Source organism: Engraulis encrasicolus, chromosome 17 (genome assembly GCF_034702125.1).
Source record: "Engraulis encrasicolus isolate BLACKSEA-1 chromosome 17, IST_EnEncr_1.0, whole genome shotgun sequence".
NCBI lineage: Eukaryota > Metazoa > Chordata > Actinopteri > Clupeiformes > Engraulidae > Engraulis > Engraulis encrasicolus.
Window position 1 is genome coordinate 2497581 of NC_085873.1, and position 20435 is coordinate 2518015.

The 20435-nt window shown below is 42.4% G+C and overlaps 1 protein-coding gene across 3 annotated transcripts in view; it reads right to left on the reverse strand.

Moving 5' to 3' along the window:
• mapta (microtubule-associated protein tau a) overlaps nucleotides 1-20435 on the reverse strand; it is a 70805-nt gene that overhangs the window by 12610 nt on the left and 37760 nt on the right. Inside the window, exons 12-21 of one of the 3 annotated variants that reach the window (XM_063221553.1) lie at nucleotides 20094-20128; nucleotides 19339-19761; nucleotides 18084-18147; nucleotides 16428-16463; nucleotides 15564-15838; nucleotides 12356-12448; nucleotides 9823-9915; nucleotides 7391-7483; nucleotides 6727-6819; nucleotides 3480-3572 (exon numbers count right to left, since the gene is read on the reverse strand). In XM_063221553.1, coding sequence (XP_063077623.1) covers nucleotides 3480-3572; nucleotides 6727-6819; nucleotides 7391-7483; nucleotides 9823-9915; nucleotides 12356-12448; nucleotides 15564-15838; nucleotides 16428-16463; nucleotides 18084-18147; nucleotides 19339-19761; nucleotides 20094-20128 — 1298 coding nt within the window. The remainder of the gene's footprint in view (nucleotides 1-3479; nucleotides 3573-6726; nucleotides 6820-7390; nucleotides 7484-9822; nucleotides 9916-12355; nucleotides 12449-15563; nucleotides 15839-16427; nucleotides 16464-18083; nucleotides 18148-19338; nucleotides 19762-20093; nucleotides 20129-20435) is intronic. The other 2 variants (XM_063221554.1, XM_063221555.1) reach the window with 2 other exon arrangements.

The following is a 20435-nucleotide window of genomic DNA, read 5'->3' on the forward strand; positions in this document are numbered from 1 at the left end:
GCCAGCCAGAGAGCCACCGAGGCAGTGGTGGCCTAGGGCAGGGACAGGGCAGAGTGACCAAGGCTGGAATGCTGCATGAGCAAACCGGGCCCAGGCCCAGAGGCCCAAGAACCAAGTGGGCCCTGACGCCCAAGCCTCTATATTTCCATTCTCACACAGTGTTAAATGTTGCACTTTTTAACAACTGCATTTTAACATTTTCTCAAGGAACAAACCCCTAGACGCCCAACAGCACAGGGTCTATCATTTCTGGCCCAGAACCCTGAATCCTTTTAAAAACTAGCCATGGAGGGGGGCCTGTCTTGCTGCCTGACCTAGGGGCCCATGGAGTCATAATCCGTCCCTGACAGTGACAGGGATGGGGACAGGGACAATGCCAGCTCTGTTAGGTCAGCCTGTCTGTCTGTGTGCCACTGCAGAGAGAGAGCGAGACCACTTAAAAACATGCTTGTCCTCCAGTGTAAAAGTTGAAGTTGAAGCCCCATCTCTAATCCAGGGCAATGACCGAGTGATATTTAATGGCAGTGATATTTAATGGAGGACTATGTCTCTTCAGAAGTGCCATTTTGAGGCAGTCATCGAGATTTTCAGTGACAGTTGCGAGGGATTTGTCTCTGAGAAGCGTGTGCTGTTGCTAGGAGATGATAGCCATGTCGACGAAATGTAAACAGGAAGTGGAAGGGAAGGGGCGGGATAAACATGTCAGTGTAAGATGAGATCATATCATATCAGGGCATCCTGACATCCTGCAGTTACTGTAAGGCCCCAGGATATGCTCGCTGTGGGACTTAACATACGCGTGCAACCGTGTGCAAACGAGAGCATATACTTGTTGAAGAATTATCACAGCACTACATGTGATACTGGAGGTACCAGTAGGGGGCAGATAGCCAATGGGGCTCTCATTAACATTTTCCACCATTGTTTTACTGTACATGGAAGACTGTACATGCTCCTCAACATGGAAGTTCAGAACATTGTGTCTCATGGTTGTATCAATATTGGACTGTGTACATGCATCTGTGTATTGTACCTTGTGCCAGGCAACACATTTGTGCACAAAATGTGCACGTGCACACGCATCCTGCAGCAAGGGCGTGGCCAGGTATCGACCTGTGCCCACCCCACTTCTAAATCTCAACGTCCTCTTTTATAAAACAAGACAGTTGAAGATGGTGACAGGAAGTGAATGGGACAGAGAGACAGGGGAGAATCGGGAAATGATCCCGGTCCCGGTCCCGAACCGGGGTCCCCGTGTCTGGGCGTGCAAGCCCAAATATGGGGGGCCAAGCAATCTCAATGCCCTCTTGATCAGAAGGATCCTTTTTGTTCACCCCTGGGTTGTATTGTGATAATTGATAGGGATTTGTGATTGCAATGAGGGTCAATATGCCCTGAGACTGTGATTTAGTAGAGGTTTTTCCCCTCGACATACTCTTGAAATAGTTTTTTCACTGCTTAGTCAACCAATACCATTTGCGGATTACAGTAGATATTCAGATATTGTAGATATGCAGTGATTCAAATTCAGAATCAATGTCATAGTCAGTGAGCAAAAAAAGTATTAATTTATTTGGGAGGTCTACTTTGCAGGATTGTCTGTAGAGACACGCAGTTGTTATAAGGGTCATTCGATATGACCAGAGTTGTATAAAGTTAAGGTAGAAGTACTCTTACAAATGTTATTACAACACTAGTGGTATGACATTAAATAGTTTCGACTTTGTAATATCATACACTGTGTGCAGAATTATTAGGCAAACACGTTTTTTGACCATATTGTCCATCATATGCATATTTTCCGCCACCAACCTCTATGGACATGAACACCTATTGGATTTAAGCATTCCAGGTCATGCATATTTGTATATTAAGAGAAAGTATGATCGAAGGAGCCCAATACCCTATATCAGGTGTGCATAATTATTAGGCAACTTTGTTTTCCTCTGGGAAAATAGGCCACAAAAGAGATCTAACAAACTCTGAAAAGTCTATAAACAATTTTGAAGTCTTCCAGAGGGATGTGGCTGTCTTGAAATTGCCCAGATATTGGTCATATCCATCTAATGCACCGTTACGAAGCCATCATTGTCACATGCATTGTGCTCACAAAGTAACTGCCGGATTGAGAAGAATTGAAGGTCAAACTACCACAAAATTATTACCCTGCAGTGCTGTTATATTCCAGAACTGAAACCTACATCGAGTGTCCAGAAGAACATTGTATTCAGCACTCAGAGACATGACCAAGGTAAAACAGGTTGAAACCTGAAGACCACTCAACAAGAAACGTAAGTCAAGACTGGGTCAAGAAAGGTCTTTAGACAATTTTGTCAATGGTTTTATGAACTTGTGAAAGTGACTGTTAATGGACCAGATCGATGAGCCCATGGCTAGATCGGTAATGTGCACACTCAGATGAGTTCCTGAGTTGTACTCAAATGCCAGCAGAATACTGCATAAATACCATTGTCTTCTTGAAAGTTGCAAACTTTTCCCTCACAGATCCAGCTATGGGCTCATCCACCCTGTCTGTCAATAGTCACTTTCACCAGTCCATAATACATTTGAAAACTCTGTCCTAGGGTATTTCTTGACCCAGTCTTGACTTAATTAACTTGTTAAATGGTTGTCTGGTGTCATCCCTTCTTACCTTTGCTATGTCTCTGAGTGCTCAACAATCTGTTCTTCTGGACACCTGATGTAAGTTTGCATTCTGGAATATGATAGCACTGCAGGGTAATACTTTTCTTGTAGTTTCACCTTAAATTCTTCTCATTTTATGGCAGTGACATTTCATGTGAGACTGATGACTTTGTAACGGTGCATTTGATACTTCTGTGCTAACGTGACCAACGTCTTGCCAATTTCAAGAGACCCACATCCCCCCGGAAGACTTCAAAATTGTTCATAGACTTTTCAAAATTTGTTAGATCTATTTTGTGGCCCATTTCCCCAGAAGAAAGCAAAGTTTCCTAATAATTATGCACACCAGATATTGGGTGTTGGGCTCCTTTGATCACACCCCATCTTATTATACACATATGCATGTTCTGGAATGCTTAAATCCAATAGGTTTTCATGTTCATAAAGGTTGATGGCGGAAAATACGCATAAAATGTACAATATGGTCAAAAAACATGTTTGCCTAATAATTCTGCACACAGTGTACTACAAGTGTTGAGTACCTCTAATTTAAACAACTTTGGATATTACATTTCCTTCAAAGGAAACAACACGGGTAAATAGCTACGTCAACTTGGGTAAAAACAGCAAGCAAACAGCAAGCAAGCACTTGGATAAATGGCAAATTCAAAGTGAGGGACTCAAGTCAGTATCTTGGGGGTAACCGTTAGAGGAAATCAATTGGGATGTTCAAAACTTTTTTTTTGTTCGGTTAGGAAAGTATTGCAAAATGGCCGTAACTTGGGGACAAAACAGTGCAGCAAGGCACCAGGTTTCATCCCATTCCTACTCACATTTCCACCTCCAGGAACATGTGTGATATTGTCCTTGGAGCCACATTTGGAGTGGACACTACTTAAATCCAACTTCTCTTCAAATATTTGCACCTGTAAAAATGTGTGGGGGGGAACAGGTGAGCTAAACAGGTGCCTCAAACTTACCAAAAGGTTACCAACACGGACCCTGAGCACAGATATAGTCAGTGTTTTGGTTGATGACGTTGTTACGCAGCCTGACCACAGACATTTCTGCTGATGACTTTTTGTTAAATGCAGGATTGGATGTAATGATAACGGTTTGTCATGCATCTAGGACATGGTTATCAAAAAAGATAACATTTCAGCAATTGAACTTCATTTTCGAGTGCCATAACATCCAAAAGTCATTTCACCTTTCATCCAAAAGCCTCCTTCTGTACAGAATTTTGAATAATAGAAGTCTAGTGTAGAACTTGAGAAGATGATAGCTTGGCTAGTTCTGTTGTATCGGTTAGGAAATGTCTAAATATATGAGAAACAAAATGGACCACTTGAGCAGGTAAAGTTGAATGACCCTAATCCATGGATGTTGATAAGATTTTGTAAGAGTTGAGAAGACTGCTGCAGAGTTATCACACCAACCAGTTAGGCCTAGTTAGTTACTGTTTAGTCAATCGGTAGTTGTTGGAATGTTGGGTTGTGGAATGACTTGGGATCCATCATGCGGTCTGTGAGCAAGCAAACATATGGTATTGCCAGATCATTTTTTTTCAAGTTTTCTTTGAAGATTAGCATTACTTATAATAAGGCATTTTCCCCCTGCCATTAACAGGAGCATGTTTGGAAAGGTATAGTTAGTGTGATGGTGAGGATTTTGGCCAGTTTCTTATGGGAAAGATTGGGACAACTGGCTTCAGTGAGTTGAGGCCCATACATACTGGCTCAATCCATCCATAATACCAGTTGTTTTTTTAAATTATCATACAACTCCAGGTAACAGCGGTAATAGGTGAAATCACCCGCATTAACCAATATAGACAAAAATACAGCCAATACACAACTGGACCTCTACTCTACCAAGTCAGGATAATCTGCAAGGCGAGTTTTGGAAAGTTAATTGGAAAGGCAATGGGAGTAATTGAGGGAATTTTGGTCAGGGAAATAAAAAAAATGGTCATAACTTGGGGAGAAAGTTGTACAGCCATTGTACTGCTTTCATCCCACAGTTACTCACATTTCCACCTCCAGGAACGTGTCTGATATTGTCTTTGGAGCCACATTTTGACTGCACGGTACTTAAATCCAACTTCTGCTCATATATTTGCACCTGTAAAGATTCGTGGAAAAGGTGAGCCACCTTCAAATCTATTAGAAGGATCCACATGGACCGGAAACTGAGTACAAAAATACAATACGTAGTCTTTCAGTTAGGGTTCAATTCAAAATGGGAACGTTAAAATAATGTTTGGGTTAAGGAAATACAAAATGGTCATAACTCAAGAAGAAAGCAGTGCTGCCATCACACTGCTTTCATCCCACAGTTACTCACATTTCCACCTCCAGGAACGTGTCTGATATTATCTTTGGAGCCACATTTTGACTGCACAGTACTTAAATCCAACTTCTGATCATATATTTGAACCTGTAAAGATTTGTGGGAAAAATGACTGAAATAACATCTTTAAAGTACGTATCTGAGTTTCATAGCATCTGGTAACATCTTGTTTCTGTATTTTCCCTCATCAATATAAGTACTTTGGTAAGTGTTAATTAAAAATACTGTTTTTTTTCTTTGTAGAAGATTTGGGTCAAGGACAAAAATAAGTGGTCATAACTTCTGGAGAAAGTTGTACAGCCATTGTACTGCTTTCATCCCTCAGTTACTCACATTTCCACCTCCAGGAACATGTCTGATATTGTCTTTGGAGCCACATTTAGACTGCACTCTACTTAAATCCAACTTCTGATCATATATTAGCACCTGTAAAGATTTGTGGAAAAGGTGAGCTACTTTCAAATGCATCAGAGGGACCAGCGTGGGCCCCAGTAGGCCTACCTCAAATCCATTCTCATTGTCAAAGACTTGGCAATAGTGGTGTCTTAATTGACACACAAGGAGTGTCAAGCTTAAAAAAGGTTGGAACAAATATTAAAAGCTGAAGGAAGCTTTATCTGGGGGACTGTTCCTTGATTTTTGTAATGACTGAAAGAACATCTTAATAGTTTCATGGCAGCTACTAACATCTTGTTGCTGTATTTTCCCTCACCGATATAAGTACTTAAGTGATAATTGAAAATACTGGGATTTTTTTATTTGGGTCAAGGACAAAAACAAATGGTCATAACTTGAGGAGAAAGTTGTACAACCATTGTACTTCTTTCATCCCGCAGTTACTCACATTTCCACCTCCAGGAACATGTCTGATATTGTCTTTGGAGCCACATTTTGACTGCACGGTACTTAAGTCCAACTTCTGATCATATATTAGCACCTGTGAAAATGTGTGGAACAGGTCAGCTAAGGTGAAAGTTAAACAAAAGGAGGCACAAGGGCCTCACAACCAAGCAAAAAGAATACACTCATGGCTTTTTGTTACACACATGACCACAGGAACCGTGCAAAGGATCTGTGTCCAATAGGAGAATGGAGCTTGGAGATTGGTCAACCAGCATAGGAGAATGTAGGACTTGGTAAAAGACGGTAGCGATTTCAACAACTGGAAACAAGATTTTTGAAGGGCAACGACTGAAAACACAATGGAAGGTCAACCACTACGCTGGCAAAGAGTCATGGGGAGAGGGGGAGACCACTTCACTGGGATTGAGGCATTGAGGCAGGTACGTGTGGGGTCAAGATTGGTTGATGACTCTTTAATGCAACCATGGGGCACAGAACACGCACGCAGACAGCTAGTTAGCTATGATAAGGTCATTGAGGTAACATGCTTGCTAGCTGTTATTCAACAAATTCACTAACCTGTGTCTATTTAATTGCTCATTTAGAAACGACATGCAAAACATGTATAGATGCTACATGTTTTGAAGGGGGATTACAGGAGAAGTTTAAAAGTTCCAGAAGTGACAGTACAGGGGCGAGACGGCACACTGCATTCCTGACTCGAGGACACACAAGAGAGAAGAGATACTGAGGAATTGTCATGCATCACTAGGGGTTTACTCAGAGCTAACAGATATTAGGAATCTGACAGACGAGTCGGTTTGGAAGACGTGCGTTAGTTGCTTCGGTTTAGAGGAGCACAAAGACTGCTACACTGTTACTCACATTTCCACCACCTGCCACATGTTTGATATTGTCTTTGGATCCACACCTAGACTGGACAGTACTTAAGTCCAACTTCTGATCCATAATTTGGACCTGAAAAGATTGATTGCAAGGGGGCGTTTGTCAGCAGAGTACGCGGACAGTCACCCTTCGAGAAAATAAATCAAAAGCAGCAGAGGATGCTGACATGGACTGTGAAGAGAGAGAGAGAGAGAGAGAGAGAGAGAGAGAGAGAGAGAGAGAGAGAGAGAGAGAGAGAGAGAGAGAGAGAGAGAGAGAGAGAGAGAGAGAGAGAGAGAGAGAGAGAGACAGAGACAGAGAGACAGAGAGACAGAGACAGAGAGACAGAGAGAAAGAAAGAGATACACACAGAGAGAGAGAGATACAAAGATAGCAAGGCAGCAAACAGAAAAGGCATTGGCTTAAAGGTGAAGGCTGAAAGTGTGATTTGGTAGCTCAAGACTACACTGTGTCCAACCATGCACCTCATGCTGAGTGTGCATCCTTCTCTTTCTTCCTTTATTGTTTAGAGTTAGACACACGACTAAGGACGGAACAGCGCCACGCGTTAAGTATAGTTTATATGATGACAAAATTATGAATGGTAATAACTCGAGGAAGAACCAAGACCCCAAAGCATTGAGTTCGTCCTATAGTTACTCACATTGCCACCTCCAGGTACGTGTTTCAAATTGCTTTTGGAGCCGCACTTGGACTGGACATTAGTGAAGTCAATCTTCTGATCAAGAATTTGCACCTGGAAGAGCACAGAGATAACAAGAGATAGAGGACGATTATCTTTTTTTCGAATATCAAGAGTGTCAAACTAACAAAAACAACAACAACAAAAGAACCAAATTGTGAGAAGGAAGGATGACAATAAAGAAAAATATTTAAATATATTAAAAATATAAACGTCAACAGACAGACAGACCATCAAACACCTTTTCTGCATCACAGAGAAAGTGAAACAAAAACGAGCACAACCATATCAAGGCATACCAAACAGTACATAATATTTGAAAGAAAACAGAAAAAACAGGTGATTAGTGCTCTCTATTGGCAATTTAAACCAAGGTCGATACAGTGGCTTTGCACGAGCGACCGAGGAAGAACAACTTGAGGAACTGAGGGATTGGATTGAAGGATCTGAAGGTTGTTTTTCAGTGACTTTCTGGTGAGAGGGGGGAGTGAGCGAATGGTCATTCAGAAGTCATGGAAGGTAGCAAGACTCAAGAGAGGGGGTGCAGAGTTCACCACCTGCGTCAGTTACTCACATTTCCACCGCCCGGTACATGTTTCAAATTGCTTTTGGAGCCGCACTTAGACTGGACATTACTAAAGTCCACCTTCGCCTCAAATATCTGTACCTGTAAAGAGGTATAGGGGGAACAGGTGAGTTGAGTAAGTTGGGAGTGTAGACAGAAGGCAGCATCGGCCAACGCAGGGACCGATGGCGAAGAGCAATTGCTTTTTATTATTATTATCAAACTGAAGATGATGAGAGAAGAGACTGGCCATGTCCCAGATGTTCACTCCCTCACTTCATACTGTGATTCAGAATTTATGGTGTGAGAGTTACATTGCTTTGTTCACAACAAAGACTATAAACAGGAGCGGGACATTGCAGGTTCAGAAAGTAAAAACCCTGCCACATATGGCTCCCTCCAGCCATAAACCAGCTGATCCTTCAGTAATAATTACCACACCCTTTCAGCCAAGTTGACCAGCTACAGGAATTAGTGAAATCACTGTGTTAGCAGCACAGGCAGAAGGAATATCCGGTGGAAGGACTGTTACTTTCTCAAGGCAGTTTGTCCTCGCCTGGTTCTCACCGACGGTGTGTGTGTGTAGCTCCGGAGCCCCCTAGTGGAGTGGAGCAACACACTACTGTCTGGTAGCGCCGCCATTAACATGCTCTTCTAGAGTAGAACATAAACAGAGCATTTATTGCTTAAATATCAACGGCAGCTTGCATTGGAGAGTCACAGGACAGATTATAGACTATTTTGATTTTTAGAGATGAACAGAAAACGTTTCTGGAGGAATTTGTTGGTGGTGAGTTGCAATAAATGCACCATTTCTGACTCAAGAAGAGCATATTAACGGCAGCGCTACCAGACGGTAGTTTGTGTACACACACGCACCACTGGTGACAACCAGGCTAAGTTTGTCCTTCTGACTATGAAGTGACTGAGGGAGTGAACATGTCGGGAGTGAACCACTGTTATGTCATTATGTTAACTGTTAACTGTAATATTGCAGTCAAGTCTGTCCCTGTAGAACAGGACTGACCTTTATTTAATTTCTGTGAATATGACATCCATATAATGTACAGGCCAGCATCCATGAAGATTTTTCAATAGTAAAAAAATAATAATTATAATATCAGCAAAATCAGTGTATGATTTGAATGATTTAAGTTGTAATGATACCAACACAATCATTTGAGTTTTAACGGACCAATGGAAATATTAATTTGAATTTGGAACATTACAAAAGCCAGTGTACAAAGACACACTTGAAGATTCCAAAATACAGTATACTGTGTCATTTAAATGAATCTATTTTTTTGTGTATCCCATTTTAAAGAACAGCAGTGTTTTGATAATTAATAAGAGAGGCCAAGAATGAGACATTTTTATGCCACTGGCAAATTCAAAGAGTTTTGTTGCACTTCTTATATCGTGAATGTTTCACAGTTTTAGTTCAACAGGATGAGCTTGTCCAATCTTCTCAACAGAGGTATGCATTGGCATTTGGTACTGTATGTTGCACACCAGATCATTCCACATATTTCCCAGGCAACTTCCAGTATACCTTCCATCTCCCAGCACTTAGGATGGACCATCTACATGGATCCTTATGGATTAGAATTCCAAAGTAGCAAACATGGAATCTTCATGGATTGGTATTCCACAGTGGCAGAAATATGACTTGTAATAGTATAGCAATACAACTGATTGTAGTCTTTTTTGTCCGTCTATTTTTGTCATGTGCAGAGGATAACAACTAGGACTATGCTATATAACAGCTATGCTAACTAACAAAATGGCTGTCAGGTACATAAATAATATATATCCAGTCGCTACTTACTTTTCCACCTCCGGGAACATGCTTCAGGTTACCCTTAGAGCCGCATCGGGCCTGGACTTGGCTGAAGTCCACTTTCTTATCCAGGATCTGAATCTGTTGGTGTGAGCAGGGTAGTTAATGTAAAGCGCTGAATTGTATGTCACTGGTTAAAGAGGGTAAGGGTGGTTTATCTTCTTTTAAATGCTCAAAGCGACAGTTATTTAGGTGGGACAATAAGGGTATTGGTTACAGTCCCTGCAGCAATGTGTGGTTTGGTGCTTCACTCAAGGGCGCTACAGCCATGGATGATATTGATATGGGATTCGAACCTACAACCTTCTGATTCTAAAACCAGCTCCCTAACCATCAGGCCACAACTGACTTCATTACATTACACTGTATTACATTTAGCTGACATTTTTATCCAAAGCAACTTGGTTATTTTAAGTACAGGGTATTGGTTACAGTCCCTGGAGCAGTGTGGCTTTAGGTGCTTTGCTCAAGGGCACCTCAGCCATGGAATGAGTTAAGGAGCGGATAGGTGAGATTCAAACCTGCAACCCTCTTATCAAAAGCCTGTGCTCTAAAGCCCATCTCCTTAACCACCAGGCCACAGCTGAATGAATTTATCCGATGAATGAATTTATCATCTGGATAAATTCATTAGTGTGACATTTTGAAAGTAAAATCTGGACATGTATTTCTGCAATCCGAATACAATTCTGAAATCTGAAAACTATTGACCTTAAAGGATAACTCCAGCCAATTTCAACATGCAGTTGCAATGCTCACACTAGCCTGCACTTGTCAGTACCTGAAAACATTTTTTTCAGCCGTTTCCCAGATCCTGGTCATTGTAATGGGGGCAGGTGTATGTTTACATTTCAAAAAAACATCTTTATTTATTCCCAAAAACTTCCAAAATGTTATGCAACATCAGCAAACAACTAGCAAACAGCGATACCCTTTGGGCAAATATTTGAAGTAGGCCTATGTTATGAAAATTTCAAATGTAAACAAAATCTGCCACCATTACAATGGCTCAGATCTCGGAAAAGGCTGAGCCGAAAAATGCAGCATCACCCGGTACTGACAAGTCAAGGGTAGTGTGAGCAATACAACAGCATATTGAAATTGGAAGCAGTGCTCCTTTAAAAGTGTATGAACATAACATCATGACTTTGGCCTTCATGAAGCTAACCAACTAAAAACATGTATTGATGAACATCATTTTATTGCAAAGTAGCAATGTAGGCAAATTCACTAGTAAGGGTTGGATGTGCACTGATTTGCCATTGTTTGAAAAGACAAGAAAGGGATCTTTCCAACGGTATATTGTGAGGATGTATCTTAAAGGATTTATCCGGAGTTGGAACAAGTTTGCCTGATTTTTGCCTGTTTGGGATGAAATACAGTCACTCTAGAGCAAAATCAAGGCAAAAGGATGCGTTTTGAGAAAGTTTGGTCGAGTGCGTCGCACCATCAGCTGTGGTTACTCGCTATGGAAATAATCATAGCTGATGATGCGACGCACTCGGCAATCTACTTGGTGGACTTTAGTGTCAAATAGTTGTCTTGACCGTAATTTAGATATTCTCAAGGTAGTAGCTTCACAAAACACATTCTGCAGACCTTTCAAGAATACATGAGGGGCTTTGGACACTTCGGTTTATGTGTGGATACCCTCAACATATTATGAGGTACGTGTGACGTTGTTTTGAGCTGTGCAAGACTTTAAAATGTTGTGTTTTTGAAATGTGTGTAACCGCCGAAAAACGATGCCCGCATCTTTCATATTGCATAGCTGATATGGCTAACGAGGCTAACGTGATATTATCAAACTTTCTCAAAACGCATCCTTTTGCCTTGATTTTGCTCTAGAGTGACTGTATTTCATCCCAAACATGCAAATATCAGGCAAACTTGTTCCAACTCCGGATAAATCCTTTAAAATGTGAGGACGTTAACACTGCCGCTAAATTAAATAAAAATAGAATATTACGTTATAGAATAAACGTGAAGAGGGCGTGACATGGTATGTTATGAGGTTGTGGCTTCATAACATAACAAAATGATGGTAGGGAAGGGTCCACAGTGTGCTCTCAATGGTACAATGAATAGTGTGGAACAACCAAAATAAAGTCTGAAACACCAGAGGCTCTCATTTGACTTTTAATATGACAGGCATATTATCATGTAATATAATTGAGAGACATGCTGCCCAAAACAGGAACCTGGTGTTGTAGACCTCATCATGTTGTTCCTGTGTACTTTACTTACTCCGGCACCTAGTGCCCGAGATAAGCTGTGCCCCCTACCAGCCCTCCCCCCCCCCAGCCCCCAACCCAAACAACTACATGTATGTAAGCACCAACACATTGAGGAAAGTGACTAATTTCAATGACTCTTGGTCGAGACAACCAATACCTTAATGACTATACATGGGGACCTAAACATGTTTTAATTTGGCCCACACCCCAGGTTAAGAGCCACAACGCTAGAGGAGTCGTGATGGTGAGGGCGAGGGTGAGGGTGCAATCCCTTGGCCACTTACATTGCCACCGCCAGGAGTGTGCCTCAGATTGTCTTTGGAACCGCACTTAGCCTGAACATAGCTCAAATCCATCTTCTTATCAAGAATTTGCACCTGGCAGAAGGTGGGTAGGTGGGGAGGTAGAAATGTTAAGTAGCCTTCCCCCCGAGCACAGAGAAGGAGCGAGACGGGTAGAAAGAAAGAGCGAGAGCAAGTGAGTGAGTGAAAGAGAGCGGGATAGTAAGGGAGAGAACGAAATGACGGGATCGTGTGAGGGGGAAGAGTAAAAAAGAAACCGAAAAGAAAAAGAGCATAAACCTTGGGGGATGGTTAGTGCTCTGGTGAGAATCTAACCTTGGGTCAAAGGGCATCGATGGTCACGTGACAACCAGGAAGAGGATGTTAAGGGAAATAGGGAAATACACTGTACAGTGTATGATGGTGATACAGTAAGCACTCGGTGGTAGAAAAGGGTCTGAACGAATGGTCATAACTCAAGGAAGAACCAAGACCTCCAAAAGCATTGAGTTCAACCCATAGTTACTCACATTGCCACCTCCCGGCACATGTCTCACATTGTCTTTGGAGCCGCACTTAGACTGGACATTACTAAAGTCAATCTTCTGATCAAATATCTGTACCTGGAAAAGGAGGTATAGAGGAATAGAGAAGAGATAAGTTATCTCGATAAATAACAGAAAAAAACAGACCCACAAAGGTCTACGCCTGTAAATGAGGAAATGATAACATATTTGAATTTGTGTGGGGGTTTTTTTCCAACAGAGAAGAGTCATTTGTTCTGATTAATATGTTTCACCTGTTGAAGGGAAGGAAGCTTGGAATAGCTTGATGGAAAGAGAGAGATATAGAGACAGAGTGAGAGAAAGGGACAGGGAGAGAAAGACAGACTGCATTCTATTTCACAGAGCACTTAAACAGCCATTAAAGAAAAGCCTTTCATTATGCGACACGTATTTAGATTATAACATCTTTATGAGAACAAAAAACATTACCATTGTAAAATGTATATTAACACTTCAATAAAGTAATATCAATAAGGTCATAGACAACATATAGTGTATACAGAACAGCTCATGGTACATGCAAAGCCTATATAAATACATTGTTAAAAATAAAGTGTTGTTGAGGGGAGCCTGCTTCCCCTGGACAGCAGCGGGGGCCATATTTAACTGTGCGCTCTTGGACTTCATTCAATCACCAAAGACCACATTGCACTTCAGTGTGAAACTGACTGCATGACAGCTAACACACTCTTTCAAGGTCGCTATAAATACTCATAGCTCTAGCTAGCACTGGCTAGCCCCTCTGGGTTTGCTACGCTATGTCATTCAGGCCAACTGACGCCCGGAAAACCCTTCTTCAAAGTCACCAGAAATGTCCACTTTTTTATTCCTACACAAGAGACGTGCACAGCAAAATTAATTTAGATAATTCTACTTAATATTATTCAGTAACTCTGTAAGAGTTGAATTAAGGGTTAAATTACACTGGCCACCTTACAGTGGAATTTGTATAATACATTTTTAGTCCAGTGTAAGAGTAATTTGACTCTCCACAGTGTTGTCAACACTCAATTTAGATTTCTATAAGTTTACTCTGAAATACTGACACTCCATTTTTACTGTGTGGTATATTGGATAAAAGACTTACAGTTTTTCTCAATTGATTTTGTACATTTCTCACAACAGAATAATGATTCTCAAAAGTCTTTGTTCTATTGTGACTTCCTGGTGTTACCTGTACACATGGTCAAATCAGTTTCTCATTGTTTTCGGAATATAGCAAATGCTCTCATCCACCATGCCATGAAACTATCTTAATCTTATCTGATCAATGTAATATAAAACTGAATTTACAACATTTCCCATCCAATCTAAACAACATTTCGCTTCAGAAAAGATCCTCAAGAGTGTACTATTCAATTGACAACATGAGAAATTGATTTGACTAGCTTGTCCATACACTATGACACAATGACTAACCATTCTGCTGGCGCTGATACGTTCATTGACACAAAAACTTGGTTTTTGAAAGACAAATAAGGGTTTTGAGAAAGAGACTCGGTTTTGCAGGTTATCCACCGTGTTTTGCCATTTGTTAAAGCTGTTTTGAGAATGAATATTATGTTTTGCAAATTGCGAGAAAGATTCGAGAAATGTACAAAACCAATTGAGAAATACTGTAACTGTAGACTGGGCTGAATGAAAAAAAGAAATCCGCTCCTACCAAACAATATGATGTGCTGTGACATTAAGGTAAAAAGAGTCCCTGGGCTGATATAAACAGATATGAGGCAATGGGGACATGGGGACATGGTGTTGCTAATACTGGTGGCCAGACTAAACCAAACTGCCTCATCACCGGCATGATGGAGTCATTTATACTGCTTTAAGGACATGGCCATCTCTCTCTCTCTCTCTCTCTCTCTCTCTCTCTCTCTCTCTCTCTCTCTCTCTCTCTCTCTCTCTCTCTCTCTCTCTCTCTCTCTCACACACACACACACACACACACACGCTCTCTCTCTCTCTCTCTCTCTCTCTCTCTCTCTCTCTCTCTCTCTGGATGTCTTCCTCTCACACACAATCTCCCTCTCTTTTTTGTCTTCCTGTTTCTGTCTGTCTGTCTGTCTTTCCTTCTCTTTGTCTCCCTCCCCTTCCCTCTGTCCAGAACCACGACTTCAAATTCTCCCCAAGGAAGCAGGCTGCCTTCTTCATTCAAATCAATCACACATGGACTCGGGCAGAAGCAAGAGTGAGTGGGACACAAAGAGGGAGGGAGAGAGGGAGAGAGAGAGGGAGAAAGGGACAGAGAGAGAGAGAGAGACAGAGAGAGAGAGACAGACAGACAGACAGACAGACAGACAGACAGACAGACAGACAGACAGACAGACAGACAGACAGACAGACAGATAGATAGATAGATAAAAGCAAACAGAGATTGAGAAATAGATTGAGTAGGACAGAAGCAAGTTTACTGGGCACAGCAAGAGGGAGGGATAGAGAGAAGAGGGGGAGAGAGAGAGAGAGAGAGAGAGAGAGAGAGAGAGAGAGAGAGAGAGAGAGAGAGAGAGAGAGAGAGAGAGAGAGAGAGAGAGAGAGAGAGGGGATGGGGAGGGGGGGTTGGAGACAAAGGGAGATGGGGAGAGGGCAAAAGAGCGATAGAGACAGGCAAGCCGTATAGGACAGAGAGACAGAGGCTCGTGCTGTACCTGTCCTCCGCCCGGCTGGTGCTTCAGGTTGGCAGTGGAGCCGATCTTGGACTTGACCCCCTTGAGGTCGGGCAGGGGGGCGCCGGCGGGTGTGAGGGGGGCGGGCGGGCGGCCCTTGAGTGAGCCGGGAGACTTGGGCGTTGAGCGGATCACTGCCACCTTCTTGATCTCCTTGCCGGTGGACGCCGGAGACTTGGTGCCCAGTGACTTGCTGGCGGGCGACTTAGGGGTGCCGGGGCTGGTGTGCCCACTGGCATCAGGGGTCCTTGGAGAGTCTGGGGGAAATGAAGGGGTACAGGTCAAAGGTAAAGGTCAAAAAGGTTACAGTTAGGGAGGTGGAAGAGAACTCACACTGAAGTGAATCCTCAATTCAAAGAGCCACTTAAATTGAAATGAAGCTGTGTATCTATGGATATTCTTGTGAAGCAAAACTGAGTGGGTTCGTTTTTATCAAAAATTGTTCAAAAGGGTTTAAGGTCGAAAGGAAATCGGTTGGCAGAGATAATAACGCTGCTGACAATGAAACGAATTCCCTGCAGACTCACTATTGCCAATTCAATTTGCCAATTACATTTTAATGTACCTTTTTATTCTGTGAATATTCAAGTTAAGTAAAGCTATGTTGTAATTTTTTTTAACAATGTATCTGAGTAAGTAAGTAAGTCATAGGCCTACTCTTCTCAAATTCAAGATTGCACACCTGAATCCAACTTGCCAACCACAAAAACTACTTGCTACTCTCATACCAAGGCTGTATTAGGTGTTAATTACTCATTAAATATTTCCACATGTTATTATTGTATATCCCAGAATAATAAAGCCTGCTAAAGTAATTCTAATGTGGATTTAAACTGTGTTGTTTACCTTTGCCACTCTTGGCAGCAGCTGCTTTCCCATTGACTGAAAAAAAAGAAAAGAAAATCCCATTACATCTCAGAAGGATTAAGAGCTACAGTTTAGTACGCAAGTACAATCATGTTTCAATGTTCTTTAGAAAGGAACCATTTTTTTTGTCATGGCCAGGCATTAGTGAAGCAGTCAAAACATTGCAATTGCTTCCGTCTACTTTGGCTGCTTAAAGACTCCCAATGATTATGACAGACAGTTTAGTAATCAGTGGTTCCCAAACTGGGGGTCAGCACCTCTAGGGGGGTCGCAGAGATACTGCAAGGGGGTTGGGGGTGAGGTGTCCGCAGACAGGATGGACTTTTAATAAAAACGTGGGGAAACACAGGTTAATAGTTAATATAACTCAGTAAATTGGTTAGTCACAGTACTCAGTTATAAGGCCTAAAATTGTAAATTTCCTGTGAATATTACATTAAAATTTAGCAATATCAATCATGGACAAATAATGTTTGGAATTTGGAATATGGGAGGTGGGGATTTTTAAAGAATTGTTAGGTGCAAAAGGGTGTCCCGGCAGAACAAAATCTGTGAACCACTGGTTTAGTGGATACCTTTTGTCATGTGCCATTGAGGCTGTTGTTGACTGCTAAAGCTATCTAGTGTGTCTATGAATATACTAGCTTATCCATGTCGAGTGTTTAGTCGTAAGCAGCTGGAAAAACAGAAGTCCGGTAGCATCCAACTTAACTTGTTTGAGACTATCTTAATACTAATAGCATTGTGTGTACAGAGTATGACAGTGTATGAGTCAAAGCAATAACATTTCATATAATATCTGTGCCACTGGTGGATTGTTGAAAGAGAATAAACAAACATTAGTGTAAATCTACGCCTCGCTGCTCATAATGTTAGAGGTATAAAAAAAACAACAACATCCATTCACTCTAATGAGGAAGGCTCCCTAGCGGTCGAAAACTCATTCAGTCTGCAATAAATAATAAGAATAGAGTTCTTCAGTAACGCGGAAGCATGTAGTAGATTGTAGTCTTTCATGTTAGCATTTAAGGACTTCCTGGTTCGTATCGGCTTCTGGCCTCCATTGGGAATGAATAGGGGCCAGTTTCAAATAAGCTCCGAGTGCAAGCACGCACTTAGCGAACCCCTGCAAACTGTCGAGGGTGTTAAAAATAGGCTGTAGGTATGACATGGTTGATCATTTTGTGTCAAACTTCGACATAAATACGATGTTGCGTCCATATGCTAAACCCGGAAACTTTTGGCGACTACAGAAGCGGCGCCTGTATCTAACGTCATGTACGTGCGGAGGGTTGTACCCATGGCAACCAAAGGAAAGCATGTAGTTCGGAAGTTTTAATGATCAGAAAGGGGTTAGCAATATTGAATTAAAATCGTCATGATTTAACATGTGAATACACCAACATGATGATACGATCCGTTCCACTAATGAGAAAGGGATGCGGGGACACGCTAATGTTCGTTGTTGGCGTGCAACTTATATTTTTGCCAAACCTGAATCTCTATGGCGTGTTGCAATGTAAAAAAATCGCCATAGAACCGGAAGTCCAAACGCCGCATACAAGTTGACGTCAACGCTGAAGAACTCTATTCAGGTTACTTTTTACATTTCTTTACTGAGAAAACTGTTATTACCTGACTGAGTTGGAGCCATGGCAGGTATCTTGGTGCCCGCAGCATGAGGCCTTGCTCCGGGAGCCTGGGAGGACAAATACAAGAATATGTTTCCAGAACAAAACAGCAATAACAAGGAAGTGGAACATGCTCCGCAAGCATCAGGAAGGACGTTATTTTGGCTGGTTAAAAATGCAGAGGGGAGGAAGAGACTGTAGCCTTATGTTGATGCTTGACTACAAAATGTAAATGCAGTGGGATTGTGGGGTTAAGTCGAGACAAGGGCTACAATCTTTGGGGTGAGTTGGACAAAGCATTCCAAAAGAGGTTCTACGTCTTTGAGGGGTTTAGTGGATGTTCACGCGAAGCAAGGGAAATAATGTGCACCTGTTCCGTAGCGACTTGTAATTAAATGTAATTACTGTCAACTGTGTGTAGGCTATTCAAAGCAATGGCTCACTGACATCGTACAATGTAGCCTATATGGATTTAAAAGCCTACTGTAAGTTATTTTGATGACTACTCAGACTTTTACTCGTGAACTAACAGTGCCAAAATTTTACAATAACAAGGTGGCAATCCCTTTGAATTTTGTTTAGGTCAGTAAAACATGCACCACAATTGGCATCATTCCCTATCACTCTATTTAGGGAATGCTAAGTCTTATAGGGTGACCAGACGTCCCGGTTTGACCGGGACAGTCCCGGTTTGGAGTTTTGTGTCCCAGGTCCCGAGCAAACCCTCTCGGGACACAAATATGTCCCGGTTTTGGCCACCCACTACATTGCGCCATGTCTATCAGGGTAAATATATGGAAAAGATTACATGTTTACCTGCCACAATTAATGGCAGCCAGCGCTTGTATATAAAATCTGAAGTAGTCAGTTGCGATTTGTCATTCCTCCCTCTAAAATTGATTAGAATGCAGGAAATGGCATCTAAAAAATACAAATTTTCCTGGGGGAGGACCCCCAGACCCGCCCGCCAAATATTGTCCTTCAGTCACGCACGAAGTGTCCCGGTTTCGGACTACAAAAATCTGGTCACCCTATGCTAAGTCATGTTTCGCAAGTGGTCTAACTGTACAGCACTAAGTGAGACAGTTCGCATCTTTCCCAACAACTCTAGCTGGGGAGTGCTAAGTAGGTTAGCATGTTGTCTCCCTAGCACCTATAGCCCTAGCATTAGCATTGGTCCCCCATTGCGCTACTGTAGATGGGGGAGTGCTATGCTAAGCAGGCGCGTGCTAACTGTAGGCAGGCACTTCTGTACTCACCGGAGGCCTGCCGGCTCGTGCAGACCCTGATACGGGGGGCTTAGAGGGGGATGGGGCCGACTTGGAGGGGGATGAGGATGACAGTGGCCTGGATGAGGGAGCTTTAGGAGTCCTGGAAGTGGCTGCGGACAGCCGGGATGAGGCTGCGGACAGCCGGGATGAGGTTGAGCTTGTTGATGCTCTCGATGGGGTAAGGGATGGCCTGGAGTGGACTGGGGTGGTCTTGGAGGGAGTTCTGGGGGTTCTGGAGGGGGCTGTAGGGGTCTTGGATGGGGCTGCAGTCCCCCGATTTGTGACAGGGGTCTGGGACTGGGCTTGGGCCAGGGGCCTTCTTTTGAGGGGCTGGGGGCCTGTGATGGGTGGCTTTCTTTGGGAAGAGGGCCTAGCTGCTTTGGTCTGGGGCGTTCGGGTGGCCTTAGGAGGCTGATGTTGAGTGGAGAGTGCAGAGTTCAGGGGGTTGAAAGAAAAAAGTGGTGAACATAAAAGACTGAACACAAAGAAAGAGCAGAAGCAATGGCTACCAATGGAAAATGTACAGTATGTTAAGGAGTAGCTGTTGACGAGGGTTTCGACAGGTGTTCATTCAGACAGGTGTGCTGAGGTGAGGCTGTGATGCTTGCGCAAATATGTATGGGGAACATCAGTGATTTACTTTCAATTCGGAATGGCAAAAAGTGGGAAGAAAGGAAACACAAAGAACACAAAGTGAGAAGAAAGGAAAAAAGAAAAAAGGAAGGGAGGAAAAAAACACCTACCCTCTTCTCGGCATCACTGTCAGTCTTGGGTTGAGCTAGGGAGGAGAAAGGGACACGGTGCATTTAGAGAATCAACTGTGTCTCACATGAGAAGCCAATGCGATAGAGAAGAGAAAACGATTAGATAACAATTCATCGTGCCTTTGTAATTAATTAAGCTTTGCCCTCCCTCTACGGATAAATCGTAATCTTGATTACTGAGATAAAATATTAGTCTACAGTAATACCTTAAATGTAAGCCTTGTCAAGAACATGCTGATGCTGCCTGTGTGTTTGTCTGTGCGTGTGTTTGGGCATTCGAGTAGATGGTTGTGTTTGTGCATTTCTATACTAGCGCATATG